Below are 24,729 nucleotides of genomic sequence, written 5' to 3'. Positions count from 1 at the left end.
TACCTAAGAAACATTTATCATGGGTGAGAAAAGAAAACGAATATATTGCTTTTTTAATCTACATTGTTCCTCGATAATTATCATACATCTATAAATATATTGCTTAATCTATATTGTTCCTTGATAATTATCAGATATGTTAAATTAAAAATATGTTATTCAAATTTCTTTTGTTTACAGGTAAAATTAATGCCTATATATTACATAGTCAAGAAGAGCCGTTGCGACGAGATCGTCAGAGGGCCCTTAAAATCATAGGACCGGCACTGCCAGCAGCAGGCCCAGCGAGACAAGGGGCGCTGCCACGGCATCGGTTGTCGATGATGGATCTGCTAACTGTTGGCTGGTTCAAACATGGTTTTGCTCAACCCGTACGGAAGCCACGGACCCGGTTTCAACGGGCTAGTTTCACGTGTTGCACGGGGTTCGCAACAGACCGTGAACAGCCCATATTGTATTTCTATTTTAACTGATTTGTGTGGGAAGGATGAAGGGACCTTGCTTACTGGTACCAAACAAAATATGCCATCACCCTTCTGATGAAAGATATTCTAGAAGAGGAACCTATGTATCTAGTATCATTTTCGGCACTCCACTTATCATTTAGTATTTGCAAGAATTTTCAAGTCCTATAGCATAAATACATGCTTGAAAGCTACAATGCATCCGAAATCCATTATAGTTCCACCAAAATTTACTTATAATATTAATTAATGACTGTAGAAGGGCGGGCCTGGTGCAAGCAGTAGAGTCTTACCACCTGTGACTGGAAGGTCCCGGGTTCAAATCACAATCCTCGTATTGTACAGGCGAGGGTAAGGCTTGCCACTAACACCTTCCCCAGACCCGCACAGAGCGGGAGCTTCTGCACATTAATTAATGACTGTAGCATACTTTCTATTTTCCTCCCTCTCCTCTGGTTAACTCAGACACAGCAACAACTGAACTGCAACCACTTGGTAGCGTAAGTGCAAAATCATAAGCCTGGGACTTCCCTGTTACATACTTTCACTGTTCAAAGTTCATGGTACTATGGATTGCCTGTTGCCAAACATCTACGTGCTTTCTATTACCTCTTTAAAATGACGGGTGGTGTAGGGTCTTTAACTCAAATATGGCTGCAAATTACCTCTTTAAAATGATATGACCCATCAATTAATGGTAATTAGTACACTATATCAAATCACAACTATATCTACTCCATATGTTTTGAACGCAATGGAAGGAGCTCTGCCTTTCAATTAAGATAGAGAAATAGAGTTTATGTACGAGAAGGAAGAGAAGAAGACACTCCAAAAAGGGTATTAAGGACCCCTGTTGCAGGAAAATACCACGAAAACACTATCCTCGCGGTTAGAAAAAAGAGAGACGGCTAAGCGTAAGCGAAACCCTCTTCCTTTGCTCTATGTCCCTCATTTGATTCTTGTGGCCACTTGTGGCACGTCTCTGTGGTATTGTTGAAAATTCTCCTGTTTCTTCTTTTGAAATATTCTAAAATGTGTAGATCACTACCCATGGCCGTCTGCGTTCAGTGGTTGGCACTTTTTTCTTGCTTCTTCCCAACATGCTCTTGATCTCGACGAGTTGAGGGTGACAGGTGAAACGGTGAAGGGAAGAGAGGATTTGGTCCTAGAGCCTTGCAAAATGGGCAGCACAAACAAAGGTGTAGGCTGTGTGGTGTGGGGGTATGACCCGGATACCTACGACAGACATGGGCTGCGCCCTCAGAGGTGGCCTAGCCCACAAGACGAAGCCTTGCAGGGCACGACTCTGGTCGCGCCTTCCGCAAGACATCTGGAAGATATCCAAAGATACTACTGCTCCAATAAGGACTAGTGGGGAGTGACGACTCTCCGATACCTCGGGAAAACATCGCCGCGTTCCTTCTCTCTCTTTACTTTGAGCATTTACATTTGTGCAATTCATTTCATGTCTTTACATTCCTAGAATTATCATGCTAGAGTAGGATTGGAACCTAGGGTGCAAAACTTTTATGCGGTAGAATAATAGAAACACATTCTAGGCACAAGGAGTGAAGTGGGCTAAGTGTAGGGATTAATTATTGAAAGAATTTAAAATTAGCCCAATTCACTCCCCCCTCTTGGGCATCTTGATCCTTTCAGATCGGTTGCAAGCGTGAAGGGCAAGTTGGAGGCTTTAGAGCGATGGACCGCGTGGTGATGAAGTTTGAGTAAGACTTGGCACCGATGGACGAAGACAATGGTGAAAATCAAGTGAGATCAAGATCGATGAACCAACAAGGTCATGTGATCATATGAAGTGGATCATATCATTTGTGATATGTTTGGTGCATGTGTTGCATCAACATCGGAGGAGATGGAATGGATGCACAAGGCAAATGTATATTTATAGGGCATTTCATTTCACCGGTCATAGGTGTGTAGAGAAGTTTATAACCAGGTTTATGATAGATGGTCGTACTATCAAGAGGGGCAAACTTGTTTGCATATCGGTCATCAAGTGCCACTCGAGTGATCTAACTTTGCACCATTGCTAAGATCGAGTGGCATGGTGAAAACAGAGCTAATCCTTTGCTAAAATGTTTTTGAAAAGCTAACGTACATGCACATGATGTTGTATATTTGGTTGTGTTGGCACATTTGCAAAGGAGAAGTTGTTGGAGTTGATTTGGATCAACTTGGAGAAGAAAAGGAGAAGAAAAGAGCAAGTTTGGGTTGTCCGAGGGTCGGAAAACACAACCAAACTTGTGGCCAATGCACAGCCCAGCATGGAGGGTGGCACCGCCCTTTCCGGTGTGCACCGCCACCCCCAGCAACATGCCCAAATCAGCACTACCACCCCTTCGTATTTTGGATATAACTCTTAGCTCCGAACTCTGATTTCGATGATCTAGGACTTTTTGGAAAGATAATGAAATGCTATACAAGATTGAAGTGGTGGTATTTGGTTTTGTGCTAAAGAGGCATCGCCATGATCACCGGACTGTCAAGTGCCTTACACCACCATATTTTTCCAGAGAGCACTGGGTTTGGGTTTTGGCCGGCAAGTGGCACCGCTACCCATAGGGCGGTGCATCACCTCCTATGTCTGGTGCCCACTTGTCCTACAGCTAGTTTGAAATAGCCATTGCAATTCGATCATTGGGGCACCGCCACCCCGTGTTTGGTGCCCACACATTGCTGTTCGATGATCGCGCAGAAATGTGTTCCAAGGCTCCAACGACTCTATTTGGCTTAGTGCTATAAATAGAGGTGGAGCTCAGCCTTAGGCTGGTTGCTGAGAACTCTTAATCCTTGGTGGCTTGTCTAGGTGAGCTTGGGATCCCTCTAACTCATATATGCTTGATAGTGATTATCCGATTGAGTGTGAGTGCGATTCTAGTGTGATTGCATTGTGAGAGTGCATCCAGTGGTACTAGGTGATCGAGTTACAAGCCTGTGGTGCCTGTTACTCTTGGAGGTTGCCACCTCCTAGATGGCTTGGTGGTGGTCTCCGTTGAAGCACGCAAAGAAGATTGTGCGGTGCTCCAGAGAAATGATTGTGAGGGGTATTATGCTCACTCCGCGGGAGCCACGAAGAGCAACTCTAGTTGAGCGTGACATTGAGTTACCCTCACTTGGTTCATGGGGTTCTTGCGGTGCCCAATTGTTGGGCTAGGCTTGTGAAACGCCTATTAGCACGCTGAACCATCAAGTGAACGGTTGATACAACGGGGACTAGTGTGTTGGCAAGCACTAAACCTCGAGATAAAAATCACCATGTCATCCTTATCTTCCCGTTGGTTTGCATCCTTGTTACACAAGCTTATACTTACTTTTCATATATTGTGCTTGTGTAGTTGCTCTTGTAATTAGTTAGCTTGTGTAGCTTGCTAGTTACCTTCTTGCTTGTGTAGCATAGAAGTAGCTCCCTTGCGTGACTAATTGGCTTGTGTAGCCTTGTTAGTCACATTGCTTAGTTTGTGTAGCTAAGTAATTTGCGCTCTCTAATTTGGCTTGAGTAGCCTTGTTAGTGAGCATTGCTAGTGAGCTTAGGAGCTTTGTGCTTTTACTTACTAGTTTGAGTAGAAGCTCCCCGGTTGGCTAAAGTACTAGTTGCATAGGTTTGTCTGACCTTGCTACTAGAATTGATTATGTGAGCTCTAGCTAGCCCTGCACCTTTGTTGCTTAATTAGGATCCTTTAAGGTGCTTGAGAACTTAGATAGAGGGGTGTAGTCTTGGTTAGACCGATAGTTTTAATACCGTATTTGTTTTGGTTAGCTGGCGCAATTAATTTTAGAAAGGACTATTCACCCCCCTCTAGTCCGTCATCTCGACCCTATACATGGGTGGTGGATCCTCCTGGCTCCCCATCACCGTGGGTGTTGGGTCTGCCCTGCACGCCGCCATGGGTGCTATATCCACCCTGCACTTGGCTGTCAAGGCTGCTAGTTCCACCCCACGCGTGGCCGTCGTGGATGTTGGAGCCTCCCCGCGCGCTGCCACCGGTGTAACACCCTAGGTGTTAAGCTTGCATTAGCACCTACATTCCATAAGCATAAAGCAACATTTATTCATTCATGATCATAAGCATATGATAATGTTTTTGATTTAGTCTACAATGGTTCTATGTGATGCTTTGCTTTTAATGAGTGATTTTATTTGTTCATGTTGATAACTAAAGTGCTTGATGTTTGATCACCTAAGTAACTTAGATCAACATAAGATCACAAATGAGTTAGGGTTTGCCTTTATCATTTAGCCAAAATATGCTTCTAAGTGTTTAAATTAGGTTTTAAGCTCTTTTCATGATGCTGTTTTGACAAAAATATAATTATAATTTATGTACCCTTTCTGAGGTTTGACCCTAAATAAAAGTTGAAGTGTTGGTTGTTTACTACAAACTTTGTTCAAGGATCAAGGACCAAATCCACTTCTAACAAGTCCAAACAGTAGCCACAAGTTTCAATCTAGTGCTGTTTTGAATCTCTAAGTGCACTTTCTAAGTCTGAGATTAGCAGTTAGCAAATTCAATGTTTGGGAATTTATCTAAGTGCAACTTTGCTTCTATGAATTGGTGTGATGTTTGCACTTTGATATTGAGCTATTGGTTGGATTGTTTGATCAATGTTTAGCTATTAAATAAATTGCCCAAAGTAGCAAATCAATTCATTTGTAGCCATGTTAACTGAATGCAGTTTTTCAGTTTCAAGGTTAGATTTTCAAAATTCAAAATCTTCCAAACTATCAAGTTTCTGTGGATACTCATTTAAGAAATGTTGGAGATCTCTTTTAGCTCTACAATTTTTAGTAATGAAGTTTTAGCTAAGGATGAACGGATCAAGAGAAATAGAGGGAAGAAGAAGCGTCGTCAGTCGGTGAAAAGTAGAGCACGGCAGCAGCCTACTCTGCTGCTACACCGCCATCGGCAGTGTCCTTGGTGCTTAGCCGTTGGGACACGCAGCCACCATGAACAGGGTCGCCCGCGCCCATTCAATGCCCAACACCGGCCAACTCCTTTTCCTCCCCTTGCTGTGCCACCCGCCGTCTCTGCACACCGGCCATTTTCGCAGCCACCGCTCAATCTCCATTTGATTCATCGTGTCCATAGTTTTGCCATGCACTGCTCTCCCATCCCGACCTAGCTGCGTAGTGCTTCATCTCTAGGTGAGGGCCCTTGGGCCAAGCCGCCGCCATGGGCGCCGAGCTCGCGCTCGTCGTGGCCAGCGCGTCCCCGTCTCCCTCTTCTGCCCTTTATTCTTGTTTTAGCATCACCTTAGAACATAGAAGCTAGCTCCGAAGCCAATTTTAGCTCTACCGTTGTTCCCTCACGCGGAACACGGCTTGCCGCCGCACCGCCATGCGTGCGGCCACGCCTCGCTGTAGCCCCGCCAGGCCCAAATTCCGTAGCCCTAGAGCCATTCCGAGTCCCTGAAGCTGTCTCGGTGCCGCGTCGACCGCCTTCTCACCAAAGCCGGCAAGCACGCCACCATGCAGCGCCACCATGCCGCCATGGCCATTGCCACCATAGTTAGGGACCGGCACCGAGTCAACCATCTACCCCAAACGATGTGTAAGGTTGAGGTGAACCATGGGTGCTCTCCCCTTCGCCGGAAACCTCATCGCCGGCGAGCTAGCACCGGTCAAAGCGCTGCCCTGTTTTATGTGTCTAACCGGTGGGGTCGGTTGACCCTGGGCCCCCCGCATCAGTTGCTCTGGGTGCACTGAGCCGGGTGCACTTAGCTGAGTTAGGGTGGTTTTTGTTTGTTTTTCTGTTTTTCTTTTTCAGAATTTGAATCAAACTTTGAAAATTCATAACTTGAGCTAGGAAAGTCCAAAAATGGTGAACCAAATTTTGTTAGCTTTGTCTTTCTGTGCTCTACATGTTAGTGTCAGAAAATTTGCTGTTTGACAACTTTTTATATACTGTTTTTATTTATCTAAGTTAATACTTATTTAGCTTCTAAAAATGATATCTAGAGCTACATCTATCCAAAAATTATGAAACCAAGTTTGTTGACTTTGTTTTGCTGTGCTCCAGCTAAGGAAAATATAAAACCTACTGTTTGGCCAACTTCCATGTGCAGCATTGTTTTTCATAGGAAAATACCTATTTAAATTGTATTCCTTGTATCTTGTGTATATATATCCACTTGGTATGAAAATTTACATAGCACACTAGTATATTATGTATGTATTGTTATACTTCTCTGAATACCAAATTTGTACATTGTTGGTTATATATATATATATATATATATATATATATATATATATATACAAAGATGAATATGCTAATAATAGAAAAGGAATGCAATTTTAAACTTGTCTATGCATGCTACTTGTTGCTTGCTCAACTTTTACCCTTTTTGATAAATAATTGATCATCATGCTATATTGTTTTATGAAACACTGTTGATGTGCTAAATATACCAAAAACTAATGTGCTAGGTGAGTTAAAATATTTGCCTTCTCTACCGGAGAAGAGATATACACCTGCTCAGTAAAAGATTTGATTATAAGCAACACCTTGTCACCTTTATGTTGTTAATACAACCCTGTTTCCTATGTTATTAGGGCTACATGAATGCATCCTTATTTCATATCATTACATCATTACCTTGCATCTTTTATGCATTCTCTTTATTTATGCACCGCCTACATACATATAAGATCGGAGGAGGACATTCCGGTAGAGTACATGATCGTCGAAGAGGAGAACCCTCAGGAGTTGCCACCCGAAGGCGAAGGACAAGTCTCTGAACCACTTCCAGAGTGCCCGAACCACAGACCCTCCACTTTTCACCGAGGCAAGCCCTGGACATTTCACTTTCCCTACTATCTCTGTTTTAAATTACACTTGAGTAATGTTAGACAATATTGTGCATTAAGTTGTTAGGTGTTGATTGGTAACCGTTGCTGCATCTCGTACCTTGACCAGAAAAATTTATCATCCTTTTCTAACTAGATATAGACCCTTCTATGCTTAGTTATGCTTAAACCGATAGAAGTCGGGTGATTCTTGTCACCTGTGAGATATAGGTGGTCACTTGTCCAATTGAGAAACCATGGAATCATACGGAAGTTAATAATTGGCGACCGAACAGGATTCTCAGTTGTTGTTGTTAATGACTCAGGCTTGACCTATGTTTTGACCCTGTCTATGTCAATTAAGGACTGCTTCGTTGTTGGACCTTGGTTGAGATTGAACGTACCTTCTCATAACGGCTGGATAACTTGTTCCGACTGTAAAACCGAATAGCTCGTTCGAGATGAGTCATTGGACCATTAGCATTTCTGGGAGGGGAGTCTGAAGGAAGGGGACTGGTCCAAGACCATGTTTGCTACGGGCTACGGGCTGCGGGCAATTCATGTTAGGATGCAGGATCATGAGTTTTGCGAAACGGTCCAAACTCACCACCGAATGGAGTGAACGGTGACTCACGCGAGTGTTGCTAGCTCGTGGGGGTGTGTGATACGGGCTTTACCCAGCTATTGTAATCGATTCGAATCGTCGTCTCTCCCGGATAGTGAGAAACTCATACCTTGCTCCAGCAGTCGTAGTAAATACTTGGCATATGATTTTAGCAATTGAATCATGATTGGTTACTATTCTCTATAAATGGGCACTATTCTTTATAATTGATTACTATTCTCTATAATTCAATTATATGGTGTAAGATAGTGTAATGTAGTTCTACATAGCTCAAAACTAAATCTTGGGACTAAAATTTGAAAGTAAGAATTACTTTAGTAAGCTCTTTTGCAAAGTATTGCTATCCAACTTACAATACCAAATATAGCCTTACATATCCTTGGAGTCTTTTATTTTGTTCTCTGTCGGGTAAGTCTTGCTGAGTACAATTGAGTACTCAGAGTTTTATTCCCTCCGTTGCTGGTGACACTTTGTATGAAGGTTATTGTATCACTTGCTTTAGTCCTGCGATGGACACCGATGAATAAAGGCCAACTGGCATGGCCGTATTCTATACTACTTTACTTTGCTTTTGTTGGAGGTGTTTGATAAACTGGCAATGTATTTGGACTTATGACAATAATGTAGTTTCAAAACTATGTTGCTTTCTTGTATCATATTTGAACTCGGTATTGTAATAAGTATTGTGAACTCAGTTTGTATCTTAAACTTCCGTCGTGAACTCTATGTATTACGATGCATGTTGTTTCCCTTAAACATGTATGATCTTGGTTATGAAGTTAATTTATTGAGGCCATTCGTGGTACTCAACGGACTACCGGGTTTATATAAGTGACGGTATGCGCGTGTCAATGTGTTTAACGAGGACAATCATACTTAATCTTGTATAAATTGGGCGGTTCTGTCACAACTGGGAGAGGTGCATCCGCCCTGCACATTGCTGTCGGGGGAGGTGCATCCACCCCGCATGTCGCCGCCTTAGGTGGTGGATTCGCCCCATATGCCACCGTTGAAAGGATCTAGATGACTAGAGGGGTGAATAGCCTATAAAAATTTTCGTACAAACTTCACAAACACTAGTGCAAAGGGATTAGTAAAATAGGAAATCACAATAGCGTCTACTTACACTAGCTCTACTTTTACCTAGGCAAGTCTTCTACTCAGTTATGGTAGCTTTGTCTTCTAATTCTAATCATAAGCACCACAAAAGATTACAACTAACAAGAACTACTAAAGCTTAAAAAAAACAAGTAACTAAACTAGTTACACTACAACAACTACGGCCCCGTTCGCTTCGCTGAAAAAATAAGTTGAAATACTGTTCCGGCTGATTTGTTGTGAGAGAAAAATACTGTTCCGACTGAAAAGTAAAGATTATAAGAGAAACGAACATGGCCTGCTACAAGCTCTAGCTAGTTACCACTACAAGCAATTGCCACATAAGCAAGATATGAATGTAAATGGGAGAGTGTGAGTAGTAGGCAAACCAAACGCAGGGCCAGAGATGGCACGAGATCTGAGTTTGGGTTGCTCGCCGGCAACCTATGGCCTCGTTGGGATGAGTTCTTATTTGCTGCAAACTCACTTTAAAAAATTCATATGAGAATGATGATTTTTTTAAAAGTAAGTTTGCATCTTAACTTTTGTAGTGAGTACATATTTACATATAATTATGGATGTGTTAAATTTTAGATTTTTTAACAACCGAAATACTCTCTCCGTTCTAAATCATAAGTTGCTTTGACTTTTTTGGTACATCCATTTTACTATGTACTTTCTCTGTTCTAAATTATAAGTCGTTTTAATATTATATTAAGATATATAGTAAAATAAATATAAAAAAATAAAATAACTTATAATTTAAAACAAAGGAGTATCTAATTTGAAACGAGGGAGTACATTATCTAAATTAGTTTCTATGTTTTCTCGTAGCAGATGGTTTACGCTACATATTTTTACATATTTTGCCCTGTAACAGTCCCATCCGCTCCAGCCTAGCAAAACGCCACCACTTCCAGGCTCCCAGCCGGCCAGCCCCACCCCACCGCACCCACACTCCCGTAGAACATGCCGCCGCCTCAGCCGCTGCTCGGCGGCGCCGCGCCCGCTCCGGCGCGAGCGGCCCCATCCTTGCTCCACCTCCTTCTCGACACGCGCCACCGCGTCACCACCGCACGTGCCGCTGCCGCCTCCTCCGTGCCCGCATCTCACTCCTCGCACGCGAACGACGCCCTCCTCCTCCGCCGTGCCGCCGACGTGGCCGACCGCTCCGCGGGACTCACCTCCCCGCACCCCAACTTCGGGTGCGTCATCGCGCGGCCCCAGCTCAATATCGACAGTGCCGATTCCTGGGTGGTCGGCGAGGGGTTTCTCTACGCGCAGGGGACGCCCTGCGCCGAGCTCCTCGCCGCACAGGAGGCCGGTGAGCACGCGCGTGGCGGCACGGCATACCTCAACCTCGAGCCTGGGGACTGTTTTGGGGACAACACAGCCGTCGGATCCCTCGTCCAGGTGCTCTACGGAATTGCCTTTCCTATATTCGCTCCCATATGTTTCTCCGAGTTTGATATTTAAAATGCACTTCAGACTCCCTCAGTTTTCAGATGTCATGAAACCAATTGGGCTAATCTTGTAACACCTGGGTCAGGGTCCTATACATAGTGAGACTTTCGGGGGTTTAAACCATTTTGTTAATCATTAATCATCAGGAGATGAATGGACAATCAACGATGTATGCTCTTGTCCCAGCACCTAATCAACAATCTGTCTTGTGGAGTATCTCTGTCACCAAACATGGTTGTGAGGTTTTATTTGGTCCTTGTGCATTTGTCCATATGAACCCTGTTGCAATGCACTTAATCTAACACACTGGCATTGACTTGACGAGTTGTCCTCAATGTATATAAGCAGTTTGCTAATAATTTTAGTAGGTAGGAATTACAAGAGTTGTGGTGGGTCTTAGACATCCCTTGAAGCACTTGAGAGGGAAGGCAATTCAGGCGTTACGAAGCGAAGGCATTCAAGTTGATGTTGTGGGGGAGGATCTGCAGAGTAAACTGTTTGAGGTGACTCTTTGCTTATACTTTTTTTTAATGTTTGATTTCTATTAGTGTACATTGTTGGTACCCTTTTGCATCTTTGCAACTGTGCATTTTTTTAATCATGCCTGACACCTAGGGATGAAAACGGATCGGATACGGACGGATATCACCGATATTACATTTGTTTTCATATTTCTGTCCGGATTCGGATTCGAATACGGATAGTGTCAACTATGTCGGATAGGATACGATTAGATATCGACATCATAAATATGCGATTTGAGTATTCGGATACGGATACGGATACGGTATCGGATGTTGGATATTCGGACTCGGATACGGACAGATCTCAACCCCTCTAAACGGATTCGGTTTCGAATACGGTCGGAAAATATCCGTGCCGTTTTCATCCCTACTGTCACCTGACTTCCTGAACTCAGAGTTATGATCTTGTAAATTTGGCACTAGCGGAATGACATGAAAAAATGAAGTCTGTAGGTTTACTATGGCACGAGAACAAAATAATGAAAACATCTATTGATTTTGTCATATTTTAGTTTAGAAGTTCAAGTTCAATGAAGACATGATCATTGGATTTATTTGCTCTAGGTATTGAGTAATTTGGATGTGACATATATCATTAATATAACAAGGAAAAAAAACAACATGACTATTTTACATGCTGAACTAAGAGTATAACTATTGGCAACTATAATAGGTTTTTTTTTTAAGAACACCAGTTTTTTCTTGTGTGGTTTGTGTGGTACTCTAATAAGTAGGTTGGAAGAATATATGTACTATTTGCCTGTTTGCTTCCTACCCTCCCAAGTAGATGGATTCCCAGGCGACTGAAATTGGATGCCTGGGGATGCACAGTGAGCCAGGCAATCTTGCCTGGGCTTGAAACAAACACGCCATATGTCCTTGAATTTTACCAGTTTGTTAACTTTTTAAGTTGTTGACTGTAGGAAGCTCTGAAGTCATGCCTCACTGTAAATGCTCCATTGCTTTACAGAGCTGCCTTTCATGTCCCTTTCTCCATCCTGAAGTATGCTATGACTGCAGATGGTGAGATATATGTTATTCCGTTTGTTAATATTAGTTGGGGGTAATTATTAATATACACACATGATTTATAACCTTCAAAGGATTTTGACTTTCAATAATTTGCAGGAAAAATAGCAGCAAGTAGTGGACATGCTTCTTGGGTAAGTGGCAAAGCATCGAGAGGGCGTGTATCTGAATTGCGTGGCAGAAGTGACGCTGTTATTGTTGGTGGAAATACAGTGCGTTTTGACGGTGCGACAACATAATGCAATATTCTATTAACTGTAGCTAATGGTGTTTGTTCAAAACTAATATCTTTTGGTTGTATTATAGATCCTCGATTAACTGCAAGGCATGTTAAGGGGCATGTCCCAGTGCGTATAGTGATGTCACAGTCTCTTAACCTTCCAGAGGAAGCAAATTTATGGAATGTTAACGATGCCTATACAATTGTTGCAACTCAGAGAGGTGCTCGGCGAGATTTTCAAAAGAAGCTTGCTATGAAGGGTGTTGAAGTAGTAGAGTTTGACATGCTGAATCCAAGAAATGTTATGTCATATTGTTATGATCGTGGTTATCTTGCTGTATTATGGGAATGTGGTGGGACACTAGCTGCTTCTGCTATATCTGCGAGTGTTATCCATAAGGTGAACCTTTTTTGCAAGATCGTCTATGACATCTTTTGTGTTCATTTGCTGCATTTAAGTTAGCTGTATCCTGGTTTTAATTTTCTTTATAGTTCATAAGTAGCAACTTAGTGGAATGAACATAATACTAGACAAGCAATATATGTTTGGATGGATAGAATATATAGCTTCCTTTTCGTTTACATCTCATGGCATCTACATTTTTTTCTCGAACACGTAGGAGAGCTGCGTATCATTATATTAAGAAGAGTAAAGGAGTGGGTTTAGAAATCCTATACAGCCACACCATACACACACCCTTTTACATCAAATGGTGTATCTCTCTCCCACTTGTCAAACTTGACCCAAGACCACTAGAGAGCAACTCATGCATTGGCTGGCTCTAGAGCAAGGAGATTGGATATTTCCCTGAGCTCTGGCCAAACTCCACAAGAGACTCATCTTTGACCGAAATCAGAATCCTATTTATCACATGTGAATGTCAGAGGAGTCATGAACATCATTCAGTTCACTTTTATTATTTATTGGTTGTCTTACTTTTTTTTTTTTGAGATCCTCCATGTCATCATGTGCTTGTTATGTAGTAGAATTCTATATGAACTCATAACTTACAATCACTATTAGAGATGCGTAGAACACATGTATATCATGTTACTTGTACTCCAAGTTGTACTTGACTATATATATGAAAGGCACCCCCCCTAATTGGTTGTGAGGTGTTCCCTAATTCTCTTGCATCATTTGACAGGTCTGTGCATTCTGGGCTCTGAAAATAATTGGGGGATCAAATGCACCAACACCAGTTGGTGAACTAGGGATGAATCAAATGACTCAGGCGATAAATTTAATTGATGTCTCGTACGAGCAGGTCAACCATTTTTCAACTTCAGATACACCCTATATGCATATCAACGAAACTAAAATAATTGATACATTGAAATCTTGCTAATAGGCATTTCATTTTGCTATGTTCCTTTGTATCTATGTTTTGTATCAGTGTCCCATGTTTTTCTTAATACAATTTAACAACCTTCATGTTCCTGTCCAGTTTAGTAACCTCTTCTACAGTTCTACTGCTGTTTCCTTCAAGTTATATTGTGCAATGCTGTGGGCATATTTATGCTTTTTTTCCCACTAGTTCATAACTGTTACATATTTTTTCTCCCTATAAATGTGCAGACCTTTTTGACTGAAAACTGTGGGGTATAAATGTGCAGATTGACAGGGACATGCTCATGAGTGGATTCATCGAAACCATTCCTGATCTTTCACCTATTATACCATCCGTGGAAGAAATACCTTCCGTTGATCCAGAAGTATCTCCATATGAAGCAAATATTATTTCCTTTTACAAGACATGGGATATTTTTGGGGCTTTCTCAAACTTTTCTCCTCATCCAATTCACATGCCTGATGAAAATGGAGATTATTTCACATGGCCAACAGTGGAACACTATTACCAGGTTTGTCTTCTGTTCATGGCTGCTACATTTGTGAAATTCAGCGTTGCTATGGATAGGGATTCTATCATAATGTGCCAACATGTGTTCCATTTTCTTTATAACCGTGTAACATCATTAATCAGACTGTCGATAAGCTCATAACTCTTTTTCTTTCAGGCTCATAAGTTTGTTGGTGTTGACAATCCTCAAGCAAGAGACATTGTTCAAGAAATAAAGCTAGCAAAGAGTCCTGAAGAGGCTGCTAGAATAGGAAGGACCCGACAAAAAGGGTTCCCTGAACTGGTATGCCTGATTATTGTATTTCGGCCTGTTCAATGGCAGTTTAGTACAGGTTTGGGCAGTTTCCTAAACCAAACCGTATGCATATGGGTTAGATGTGTTGGTTTGCCGGTGTATGCGGTTTGAAACGGAGAGAGGAGGCTGTCCCTGGCGCTAGCGAGGTGCTCCCTGTCCCTGGCACCAGCAAATCCCTGTGCAACCATGTAGATAGCTGGCCACTGGGGATGACGATGACCCCACGGCCACTCACAGTGTGTCCAAGAACCCGCCGACCACACGGAGATCCTTGCCGTGCTGCCCTACATCACGCGTGCCTCACCGCCGTCGCGTGGAGCCTCAGCAAGTGCTGTGGCCTGGTCCCCGGACGCTGTCGCGTGGTGGCCTAGTCCCCAGATGCCGCACACCAGGTCATGAAGACCCACGACCTTGTTTTCGCATCGCGGCCTGTCGTGCTTAAAGATGGTAATGGGCTCCAATACCTGATACCCGACGGGTATTTGATCCATTAGGGGATGGGGATGGGATCATATCTTTATCCGCGGGCATCTAAATAGGCAAGAATCTATTCCCGATGGGTATAACGGGTACGGGAACGTTCTCTGTTTACCCGTCCCCGTTATCCGTTGGGGAACCCGACTATTTGAGCTGTCATGCGAGTATTAGGCCTAAAGAAGCTCAACATAGGTATTTTGACCCAAATCTGAACAATCATATATATAGTTTGTGTGTTCTAAGAACCCTAGTTCAATTTTTCCTCATCATCTCCGCCAGCGGCACGAGCACGCCTGCCTCACGAGCGCTCGTGCCCCTTGCTTCCTCAGTTCGGTCTCTCTGCCACCTTTGCTTGTCCTCCTCGCAACCTCGTTTCTTCTCCTCGGCATCTCCGAGACTCCGACACTTATACTCGGGTGAAGAAGAAACGTCTCCGATTGCAAAGCCGCGACCCCAAGTGTCCTTGTTTATCGGGTATGCAGTACCTGTTGGGTATCTGTTACCCGACCAATGCCCGATGGGTACGGGGATGGGCAAGAATCTATACCCGAGACAGTTAACGGGGACGGGGACGGGATGAATTCTCTGTAGCGGGGAAGAGAACGTTTCGGCGATACCCGATAGGTACATCCCCGTTGCCATCCTTAGTCGTGCTGATGCTGCAGTTCCAGGGCGCGGACAGGGTCTGCGCCCTCGATCACTTCAGCGCCCACTGCGTCCACTCCTGCTCCATGCACGATGACGAGCTCGTCCGTCGCCTCCGTGCTGTCATGGCCGCGGGGGCGCCAGTGAACCTGAATCCGCTGTCGGGGAGGTGGCCAGCAGCCAGTGCCGGCCCTAGGGATAGGGCACGAGGTGCGACTGTCGAGGGCCCAAGCGGACGAGGGGCCCAAGCCCAGGTATACAAACTCCCAGGTCCTATCGTACATTAGGCATTAGCAAACTAATAAGAAGAAAGACATAGAACTGGTCAGGCGACCCAAAAGGACAACATCGACATTTCTTTCCTAGTTTCCTTTCCCCACGACCCTTGGGTAGAGAAGAGGCGAGGAGTCACGCGGCACACATCACACTCTGATCGTGAGTTCACGACGTGCGCCTTACACACACGGAGCTGGCGAGCCGCGCCGCCGCGAAGAGCTAGACTACTGGAGACACGGACACGGCGCATGAGGACGGCAACCAGGCAGGGCTACGCGACGACGACATCTTGATTCTTGGCTTCTTACGAATTGCGATCACTGATCAGTTGTTTAGGTTCAATGTATTTTTTTATTTTTATTTTTAATCCAAATTAATTTTTTGTATAGTATTCTAGACTTCTAGTACTTTGTACCCATATAGTCGTATTTTTCTTTTAATTTAGGTGTTGGAATTTTAGAATGTTACCTAAGAAACATTTGTCATGGGTGAGAAAAGAAAACGAATATATTGCTTTTTTAATCTACATTGTTCCTCGATAATTATCATACATCTACAAATATATTGCTTAATCTATATTGTTCCTTGATAATTATCAGATATGTTAAATTAAAAATATGTTATTCAATTTTCTTTCGTTTTGCAGGTAAAATTAATGCCTATATATTACATGGTCAAGAGGAGCCGTTGCGACGAGATCGTCAGAGGGCCGTTAAAATCATAGGACCGGCACTGCCAGCAGCAGGCCCAGCGAGACAAGGGGCGCTGCCACGGCATCGGTTGTCGATGATGGATCTGCTAACTGTTTGGCTGGTTCAAACCATGGTTTTGCTCAACCCGTACGGAAGCCACGGACCCGGTTTCAACGGGCTAGTTTCACGTGTTGCACGGGTTCGCACCAGACCGTGAACAGCCATAATTGTATTTCTATTTTAACTGATTGTAGTGGGAAGTGATGAAGGGACCTTGCTTACTGGTACCTAACAAAATATGCCATCACCCTTCTGATGAAAGATATTCTAGAAGAGGAACCTATGTATCTAGTATCATTTTCGGCACTCCACTTATCATTTAGTATTTGCAAGAATTTTCAAGTCCTATAGCATAAATACATGCTTGAAAGCTACAATGCATCCGACAAGTCCATTATAGTTCCACCAAAATTTACTTATAATATTAATTAATGACTGTAGAAGGGCGGGCCTGGTGCAAGCAGTAGAGTCTTACCACCTGTGACTGGAAGGTCCCGGGTTCGAGTCGTAATCTCCTCGTATTGCACAGGCGAGGGTAAGGCTTGCCACTGACACCCTTCCCCAGACCTCGCACAGAGCGGGAGCTCTCTGCACATTAATTAATGACTGTAGCATACTTTCTATTTTCCTCCCTCTCCTCTGGTTAACTCAGACACAGCAACAACTGAACTGCAACCACTTGGTAGCGTAAGTGCAAAATCATAAGCCTGGGACTTCCCTGTTACATACTTTCCACTGTTCAAAGTTCATGGTACTATGGATTGCCTGTTGCCAAACATCTACGTGCTTTCTATTTACCTCTTTAAAATGACGGGTGGTGTAGGGTCTTTAACTCAATATATGGCTACAATTACCTCTTTAAAATGATATGACCCATCAATTAATGGTAATTAGTACACTATATCAATAACAATTATATCTACTCCATATGTTTTTGAACGCAATGGCAGGAGCTCTGCCTTTCAATTAAGATAGAGAAATAGAGTTTATGTACAAGAAGGAAGACACTCCGAAAAGGGTATTAAGGACCCCTGTTGCAGGAAAATACCACGAAAACACTATCCTCGCGGTTAGAAAAAAGAGAGACGGCTAAGCGTAAGCGAAAGCCCTCTTCCTTTGCTCTATGTCCTCCTTGATTCTTGTGGCCACTTGTGGCACCGTCTCTGTGGTATTGTTGAAAATTCTCCTGTTTCTCTCTTTTGAAATATTCTAAAATGTGTAGATCACTACCCCATTGAGCCGTCTGCGTTCAGTGGTTGGCACTTTTTTTCCTGCTTCTTCCCAACATGCTCTGATCTCGACGAGTCCCCCTGAGGCTGTGACTGCAGCACGGTGAAGTTCTCTCAAGAGAGGATTTGGTCCTAGACCGCCTTTGCAAATGGGCAGCACAAACAAAGGTGTAGGCTGGTGTGGGGGGTATGACCCCGGATACCTACGGCAGACTACATGGGCTGCGCCCTCAGAGTTGGCCTAGCCCACAAGACGAAGCCTTGCGGGGCACGACTCTGGTCGGCGCCTTCCGCAAGACATCTGGAAGATATCCCAAAGATACTACGAGATCTGTTAGGATGTGTATGATCCCAAGATTCCTATAATCAGTTATTACTTTTCGGTTATCTCTCAGATCTAACCGACTTGTAACCCTTGCTCCCCGGACTATATAAGGCGGGCAGGGACCCCTCCAAAGACACACAATATCATACGATAGCTAATACAAACCAACAGACCACAGGAGTAGGGTATTACGTCATACTGACGGCCTGAACCTGTCTAACTCGTGTGTCTCTATTGCCTTCTTGTTCTTGATCTTACGCTCCTCTGCCGATCAATCTACCTTCGTGGGATACCCCTCGGAGGACTGCCGACGATATTCTATCGACAATTGGCATGCCAGGTAGGGGTTGTGCGTGCTGTTTCCTTAGTCGAACAAGATGGCTTTTTCCGCAGGCTCTTCAGTCCCTTCCGCAGCCCGGCCAGATCTTCACGGTCGGATCCATCTCGTGGGTCATCAACGCTGACGGAGTCGGAGAGCTCCTCGAGCCGGTGCAGATCATTTCTACGCCGACCACCCCCACACCTGCAACTACAGATCCGATCTTAGAACCACTTCCGAGGTCGCCTTCATCAACGATCCGCCCGCTTCCTCGCTACCAGAGGAGGCGGATCAGCAATGACGATCTGATCGAATCCATCGATCGAGTCGGCCTGAAGCTCGCCGATTGCCTCTCCATCATCGAATCGGCCCTGGATACTTTGGTTCAGCACCGACCTCCCTCCGACGTCAGTCGTTACTTACCAAGACGCCCTAAGGGGGAAATTCACCGACCAGGTGGAAGATGTCCATCCACTGGCCGAACCAGCTCGCCGTTCATCCTTCGCCAGCCAGTCAACATGCTACACATAGGTCGGTGCCCCAGGAGCGCCCCTCCAGACCATCCCGGAGGAAAATCCAGGCTCCGAGTCTCAGGGCTCTACGGAGACCCTCGCCGAAACCTTCAATGAGCAGCTCCTTTTCCCACCTTCTGGGGTGGCGCGATCTTCAACAGTCAACGTCAACAGCCCTCCTCAGGAACGGATGAAACTGAGGAGGAACGCGTTGCTCGTGAGAATCAGAAACGTCAACCACGCACAGCGCCGAGAAAACAAGGCAGCTATCGCACGGGCCTGAGGCTGCTCGAAATAATTGGCTCGACTCACAAGGAAGACCACTTCCACTCCACCACGACCTCGACGAAGAATTTCTCCGTGTTGACGGCCATGACGTCTTCAAGACTCACAATGCCAATCTGGCAGTGGCCGCCAACGAGCTCACCCGCCTCCCGCAGACGCTCGAGCTCGCCAAGGTCGCCGCCATGCTTAAAGCGGCACACTGTCAGGTTAATGACATTCACAAGGATCAGAGACCTTCATGCTCCACGAGCATGATTCACCGATCAGCTGTGCCGAGATCCAATCGCCGCCCTAGTCAAAGCCATTTCGCCGACCAGTCACTGCCTCTCCAGGGAGGAGCCGGGGGCCACCGCGTCGAACACCATCGCCAACACGACCAGGAGGTCGAGTAGGACGCTCGAGTGCACCTCAGCAACCTCCGGGATGCATGATGGCGTATCGAGCAACGTCACTTCGGTCGCCATGAAGACGAAGTACGCCACCGCCAGGAGTACAAATAGGAGTACGGAAATTCGGACTCAGCTCTCATGCAAATCGACGCCGGCAACTGCTGTAGCCGACGTCGATCACAACCCCGAAGAGCCCCCAGCGTTTACTGAGGGCGCTCCGAACACTCCAATGGCCTCGTGGTTTCAAAATCACTTGGGTCGAGCCCTATGAGGGAAGGATGAATCCAACACAGTGGCTACAGGCTTACACCACCGCTGTCTACGCCGCCGGAGGAGACACTAGTATCATGGCGAACTATCTCCCCGTAATGCTCACGCCACCCACCATGAGCTGGTTTACTAGCCTTGCCTCGGACTCCATCGGGTCCTAGGAAGAGCTAAAAAAGTCTTCACCGACAATTATATGGCTACTTGTACTCGGCCAAGCACCAAGCATGATCTCAACCGCATCAACCAGAAGCCACCCGAGCTCCTTCGTAGCTACATTCGATGCTTTTCCTGAGATGAGGAATTCTATTCCCAACATCACTGAAAGCTGAGGTCATCATCCGCCTTCACTCGAGGATTCCACCATCGCGAGCTTCGCTCTAAGTTCAACTGCAAGCCACCCACAAGCATTGGCAGGATGATCACAACCTGTCAACTAGTACGCCGACACTGAGGAAGCCAAGGTGCATTTCAACGAGGATGCAGGCACCCATCGCCAACCTCAGTCGCTACGACGACCGCCCCGACGACCGATGCCACAACGACCGTCGCTTTGATGACCGCAGTTACCATCATGACAGCGGCCGTGATCGAATAGAAGGACCCAAGCCTAGGCCAAAATCATCGCCGCCAGCCAGAACACATTGTCGCCAGCCGTCAATCAACCTCGCGCCAAGCAGCAACTACGACGAGCAGTACCAAAAGATCATCGATGGCCTGTGCCCTCTTCACAAGAACGCTAAACACAAGATAAAGAACTGCCTCGGCTTGGCTAAGGAATTTTAGGACAAAAAGCTAGAAGACGACGCCAACAACGGAGCCTAAAGACCGCCGACCACCTAGGGGTAACAACAATGCCTTCTATAACCACGACAAGGTGGTTGCCACCATCTTTAGGGGCCTCGCCACCACCGAAAGCAGAAGAGAATGGAAGCTCGCCGCACGATGGGTGCTCTCCGTCACTATGGAAGACGACACCGCCAACCTCAGCTATCGCCCATGGTCTGAAGGTACCCATCACCTTCAGCAGGGCCGACCAGTGGGCGGAACATCCCCTACACAGGGCATTTCCCTCTCGTCCTCGACGCAACCGTCCAGAAGGTGCTTTTCAGAAAAGTGCTCGTGGACGATGGGAGCGCCCTGAATCTCCTCTTCGCCGGAGCCCTAAAGGAGCTGGGCCTTGGGTTATCAGATCTCACACCCTCCGACTCCTCCTTTTGGGGTGTGGTACCTGGCAGGGCCTCCAAACCACTGGGGGAGATCACCCTACCAGTACAGTTTGGCACGTCAAGCAACTATCGCGTCGAACACATCAACTTCTACATCACCGACTTCAACACCGCCTACCACGCCTATACTTGGTCGTCCAGCTCTGACCAAGTTCATGGCTGTACCGCACTACGCTTATCTAGTGCTGAAGATGCCTTCGCCTATAGGAGTTCTGGCCCAATGGGCCAACCTCTCCATCGCCTATGCCTGCGAGACAGAGAGTCTCGCTCTCGTCGAAGCCACCGACCTCTTGAAAGGGTCGAGATGGCGACTAGAGGGGGGGTGAATAGTCCTTTTTGAAATTTAATCACGTTGGCTAACCGAAACAAGTGCAGAGTTAAAACTATCGGTCTAGCCAAGACTACACCCTTCTATCTATGTTCACAAGCACCTTGCAAAGATACTAATCAAGCAACAAAGGTGTCGAGCTAGCTAGAGCTCACCTAACCAATTCTAGGAGCAAGGTCACACAAACCTATGCCACTAGTACTTTAAGCAACAAGGGAGCTCCTACACATGCTAGTAAGCAAAAGCACAAAGCCAACTAAGCTCACTAGCAATGCTCAATAACAAGGCAACCAATGCCAAATTAGAGAGCGCAAATACTTAGCTACACAAACTAAGTAATGTGACTAACAAGGTTACACAAACCAAATTAGCCACGCAAGGGAGCTACTTCTATGCTACACAAGCAAAAAGGTAATTAGCAAGCTACACAAGCTATCTAATTACAAGAGCAACTACACAAGCTTAATATGTGTAAAAGTAATTGCAAGCTTGTATAATAGGGATGCAAACCAATGGGAAGAACACGGTTGACACGATGATTTTTCTCCCGAGGTTCACAGTGTTTGCCAACACGCTAGTCCCCGTTGTGTCGACCGCTCACTTGGTGGTTCGGTGGCTAATTAGCATCACCCGCTAAGCCCGCACGTCGGGCGCCGCAAGGACCTACCCCTTGAGTGAGGGTAGCTCAATGACACGCTTTACTAAAGTTGCTCTTCGTGACTCCCGCAGGGCGAGCACAATGCCCCTCACAAAGCACTTCTCCGGAGCGCCGCACAAGCTTCTTGCGGGCTTCGACAGAGACCACCACTAAGCCTGTCTAGGAGGTGGCAACCTCCAAGAGTAACAAGCACCACCGGCTTGCAACTCGATCACCTAGTTGAAGGGTCGAGATGGCAGACTAGAGGGGGGGTGAATAGTCTTTTCTAAAATTAATTGCGTCGGCTAACCGATACAAATGCGGAATTAAAACTAACGGTCTAGCCAAGACTATACCCCACTATATATGTTCACTAGCACCTTGCAAAGATAACAATTATGCAACAAAGGTGCTGGGCTAGTTAGAGCTCTCCTAAACAATTCTAAGAGCAAGGTTACACAAACCTATGCCACTAGTATTTTAAGCAACAAGAGAGCTCCTACACATGCTAGTAAGCAAAAGCACAAAGCTAACGATGCTCACTAGCAATGCTCAATAACAAGGCAACCAATGCCTAATTAGAGAGCGCAAATACTTAGCTACACAAACTAAGCAATGTGACTAACAAGGTTACTAAAACCAAATTAGCCACGCAAGGGAGCTACTTCTATGCTACACAAGTAAGAAGGTAATTAGCAAGCTACACACGCTATCTAATTACAAGAGCAACTACACAAGCTTAATATGTATATAAGTAATTGCAAGCTTGTGTAATGGGGATGCAAACCAACGGGAAGAACAAGGTTGACACGATGATTTTTGTCCCGAGGTTCACGTGTTTGCCAACACGCTAATCCCCGTTGTGTCGACCGCTCACTTGGTGGTTCGGCGGCTAATTAGCATCACCCGCTAAGCCCGCACGTCGGGCGCCACAAGAACCTACCCCGGAAGTGAGGGTAGCTCAATGACATGCTTTACTAGAGTTGCTCTTCGCGACTCCCATGGGGCGAGCACAAGTGCCCCTCACAAGCACTTCTCTAGAGCGCCGCACAAGCTTCTTGCGCGCTTCGACGGAGACCACCACCAAGCCGTCTAGGAGGTGGCAACCTCCAAGAGTAACAAGCACCACCGGCTTGCAACTCGATCACCTAGTGCCACTCGATGCAACCTCACGATGCAATCGCTACTAGAATCGCTCACTCACACAATCGAATGATCACTATCAAGTATGTGTGAGATGGAGGGCTCCCAAGCACTCTCAAGCATGGACACAAAGTCCCCTTAGGTGCTCTCTCCCAGCCATGGCCGAAGGCCACTTCTATTTATAGCCCCTAGGGCTAAACTAGTCCGTTACCCCTTCACTGGGCAAAAATCAGGGCCGACCAGACGCTCCGATCGTGTTGACCGGACGCTAGACCTCAGCGTCCGGTCACTCGCAGACTGACCACGTGTCCCTGATTCCTAACGGTCACTTGACCTGACCAGGACGTAGCAGCTTCAACTAACCGGACGTTGAACCCCCATCGTCTGGTCGTTTCCAGTAAGGTACCGACCTCGACCGGACAGCGTTCGATCACACTTGATCGGACACAGCCAGCGTCCGGTCACACTCCAGCTTCTGCGTCATCGTACGTAAGCCTGACCGGACGCAGCCTGCCAGCGTCCGGTGCATTCAGATCCAGCGTTCGGTCAGTTGACCGACGCCAGCATCTTCAGCGATCAACTCGTTTTCACTTCTAACTTCTTCACCCTTGCTCCAATGTGCTAACCACCAAGAATTTGCATCCGGTGCAATAGAAAATAGGCATTCCATTTTCCCGAAAGCGCCGAATCCCGCCGAGCAAGCTCGGTGGGAGGGAGAGAGGGACCCAAACCCATCTCACCCCTACAAACACCACCTCCTTTGTAAATGTGCCAACACCACCAAGTGTACACCACCATGTGTATGTGTGTTAGCATTTTCACAATCATTTCCCAAAGGATGTTAGCCACTCAACTTGCCACGCCACTCGATCCTAGCGATAATGCAAAGTTAGATCACTCGAGTGGCACTAGATGACCGATATGCAAACAAGTTTGCCCCTCTTGATAGTACGGCCATCTATCCTAAACCCGGTCATAAACTTCTCTACACACCTATGACCGGTGAAATGAAATGCCCTAGGTTATACCTTTGCCTTGCGCATTTCCATTCCATCTCCTTCAATGTCGATGCAACACATGCACCAACACTGATCAATAATGATATGATCCACTTCATATCATCACATGATCATATTGGTTCATCGATCTTAACTCTACTTGCTCTTCACCGTTGCCATCGTCCATCGGCACCAAGTCTTGCTCAAGCTTCACCGCCACGCTGGTCCATCACTCCAAAGCCTTCGACCTTGCCCTTCACTGCTTGCAACCGGTCCATCAAGCCAAGTCTTGTCTTGATCTTCTCCACCTTGATCACATGACTCAATGTCATGTCTCATGTGCATTTAAGCTCCTTCATCATCACATGTGTGAGCTTTGCAACATTTCCAAGCCATTTTCACCTTCATGGCATATGTTGCTCACACACATGTACCTTGTGGACTAATCACCTATGTATCTCACATAAACACAATTAGTCCACCTAAGTTGTCACTCAATTACCAAAACCAAACAAGGACCTTTCACTAG

At 45.7% G+C, this 24,729-nt stretch overlaps 1 protein-coding gene across 2 annotated transcripts; it reads left to right on the top strand.

Annotated features, from left to right (window-relative positions):
* The first annotated feature begins 9,901 nt into the window (after nucleotides 1-9,901).
* Nucleotides 9,902-16,764, top strand: LOC136535494 (riboflavin biosynthesis protein PYRR, chloroplastic-like). Of its 2 annotated transcripts, XM_066527751.1 has the most exons (9): nucleotides 9,902-10,408; nucleotides 10,828-10,962; nucleotides 11,907-12,006; nucleotides 12,112-12,237; nucleotides 12,319-12,632; nucleotides 13,381-13,500; nucleotides 13,850-14,095; nucleotides 14,252-14,377; nucleotides 16,434-16,764. In XM_066527751.1, the coding sequence occupies exons 1-9, from the start codon at nucleotides 9,965-9,967 to the stop codon at nucleotides 16,509-16,511; spliced, it is 1,689 nt and encodes a 562-aa protein (XP_066383848.1). In that variant the 5' UTR covers nucleotides 9,902-9,964; the 3' UTR covers nucleotides 16,512-16,764. The 2 variants fall into 2 exon arrangements, with proteins under 2 accessions (XP_066383848.1, XP_066383847.1); XM_066527750.1 differs by lacking the exon at nucleotides 16,434-16,764 and having other exon boundaries at nucleotides 14,252-14,514.
* The last annotated feature ends 7,965 nt before the right edge of the window (nucleotides 16,765-24,729 follow it).

The sequence above is a fragment of the Miscanthus floridulus genome, unplaced genomic scaffold (genome assembly GCF_019320115.1).
Source record: "Miscanthus floridulus cultivar M001 unplaced genomic scaffold, ASM1932011v1 os_995_1_2, whole genome shotgun sequence".
NCBI classification, from domain to species: domain Eukaryota; kingdom Viridiplantae; phylum Streptophyta; class Magnoliopsida; order Poales; family Poaceae; genus Miscanthus; species Miscanthus floridulus.
This window is presented reverse-complemented; position numbering and strand designations above follow the sequence as displayed.

Excerpts from the sequence above, each read along its gene's own strand:
- LOC136535494 (XM_066527750.1), top strand. The coding sequence starts at position 9,965 with ATGCCGCCGCCTCAGCCGCTGCTCGGCGGCGCCGCGCCCGCTCCGGCG. Across the intron at positions 10,409-10,827 it reads CCGTCGGATCCCTCGTCCAG|GTAGGAATTACAAGAGTTGT; the intron begins GTGCTCTACGGA and ends TAATTTTAGTAG. Across the intron at positions 12,238-12,318 it reads AAATACAGTGCGTTTTGACG|ATCCTCGATTAACTGCAAGG; the intron begins GTGCGACAACAT and ends GTTGTATTATAG.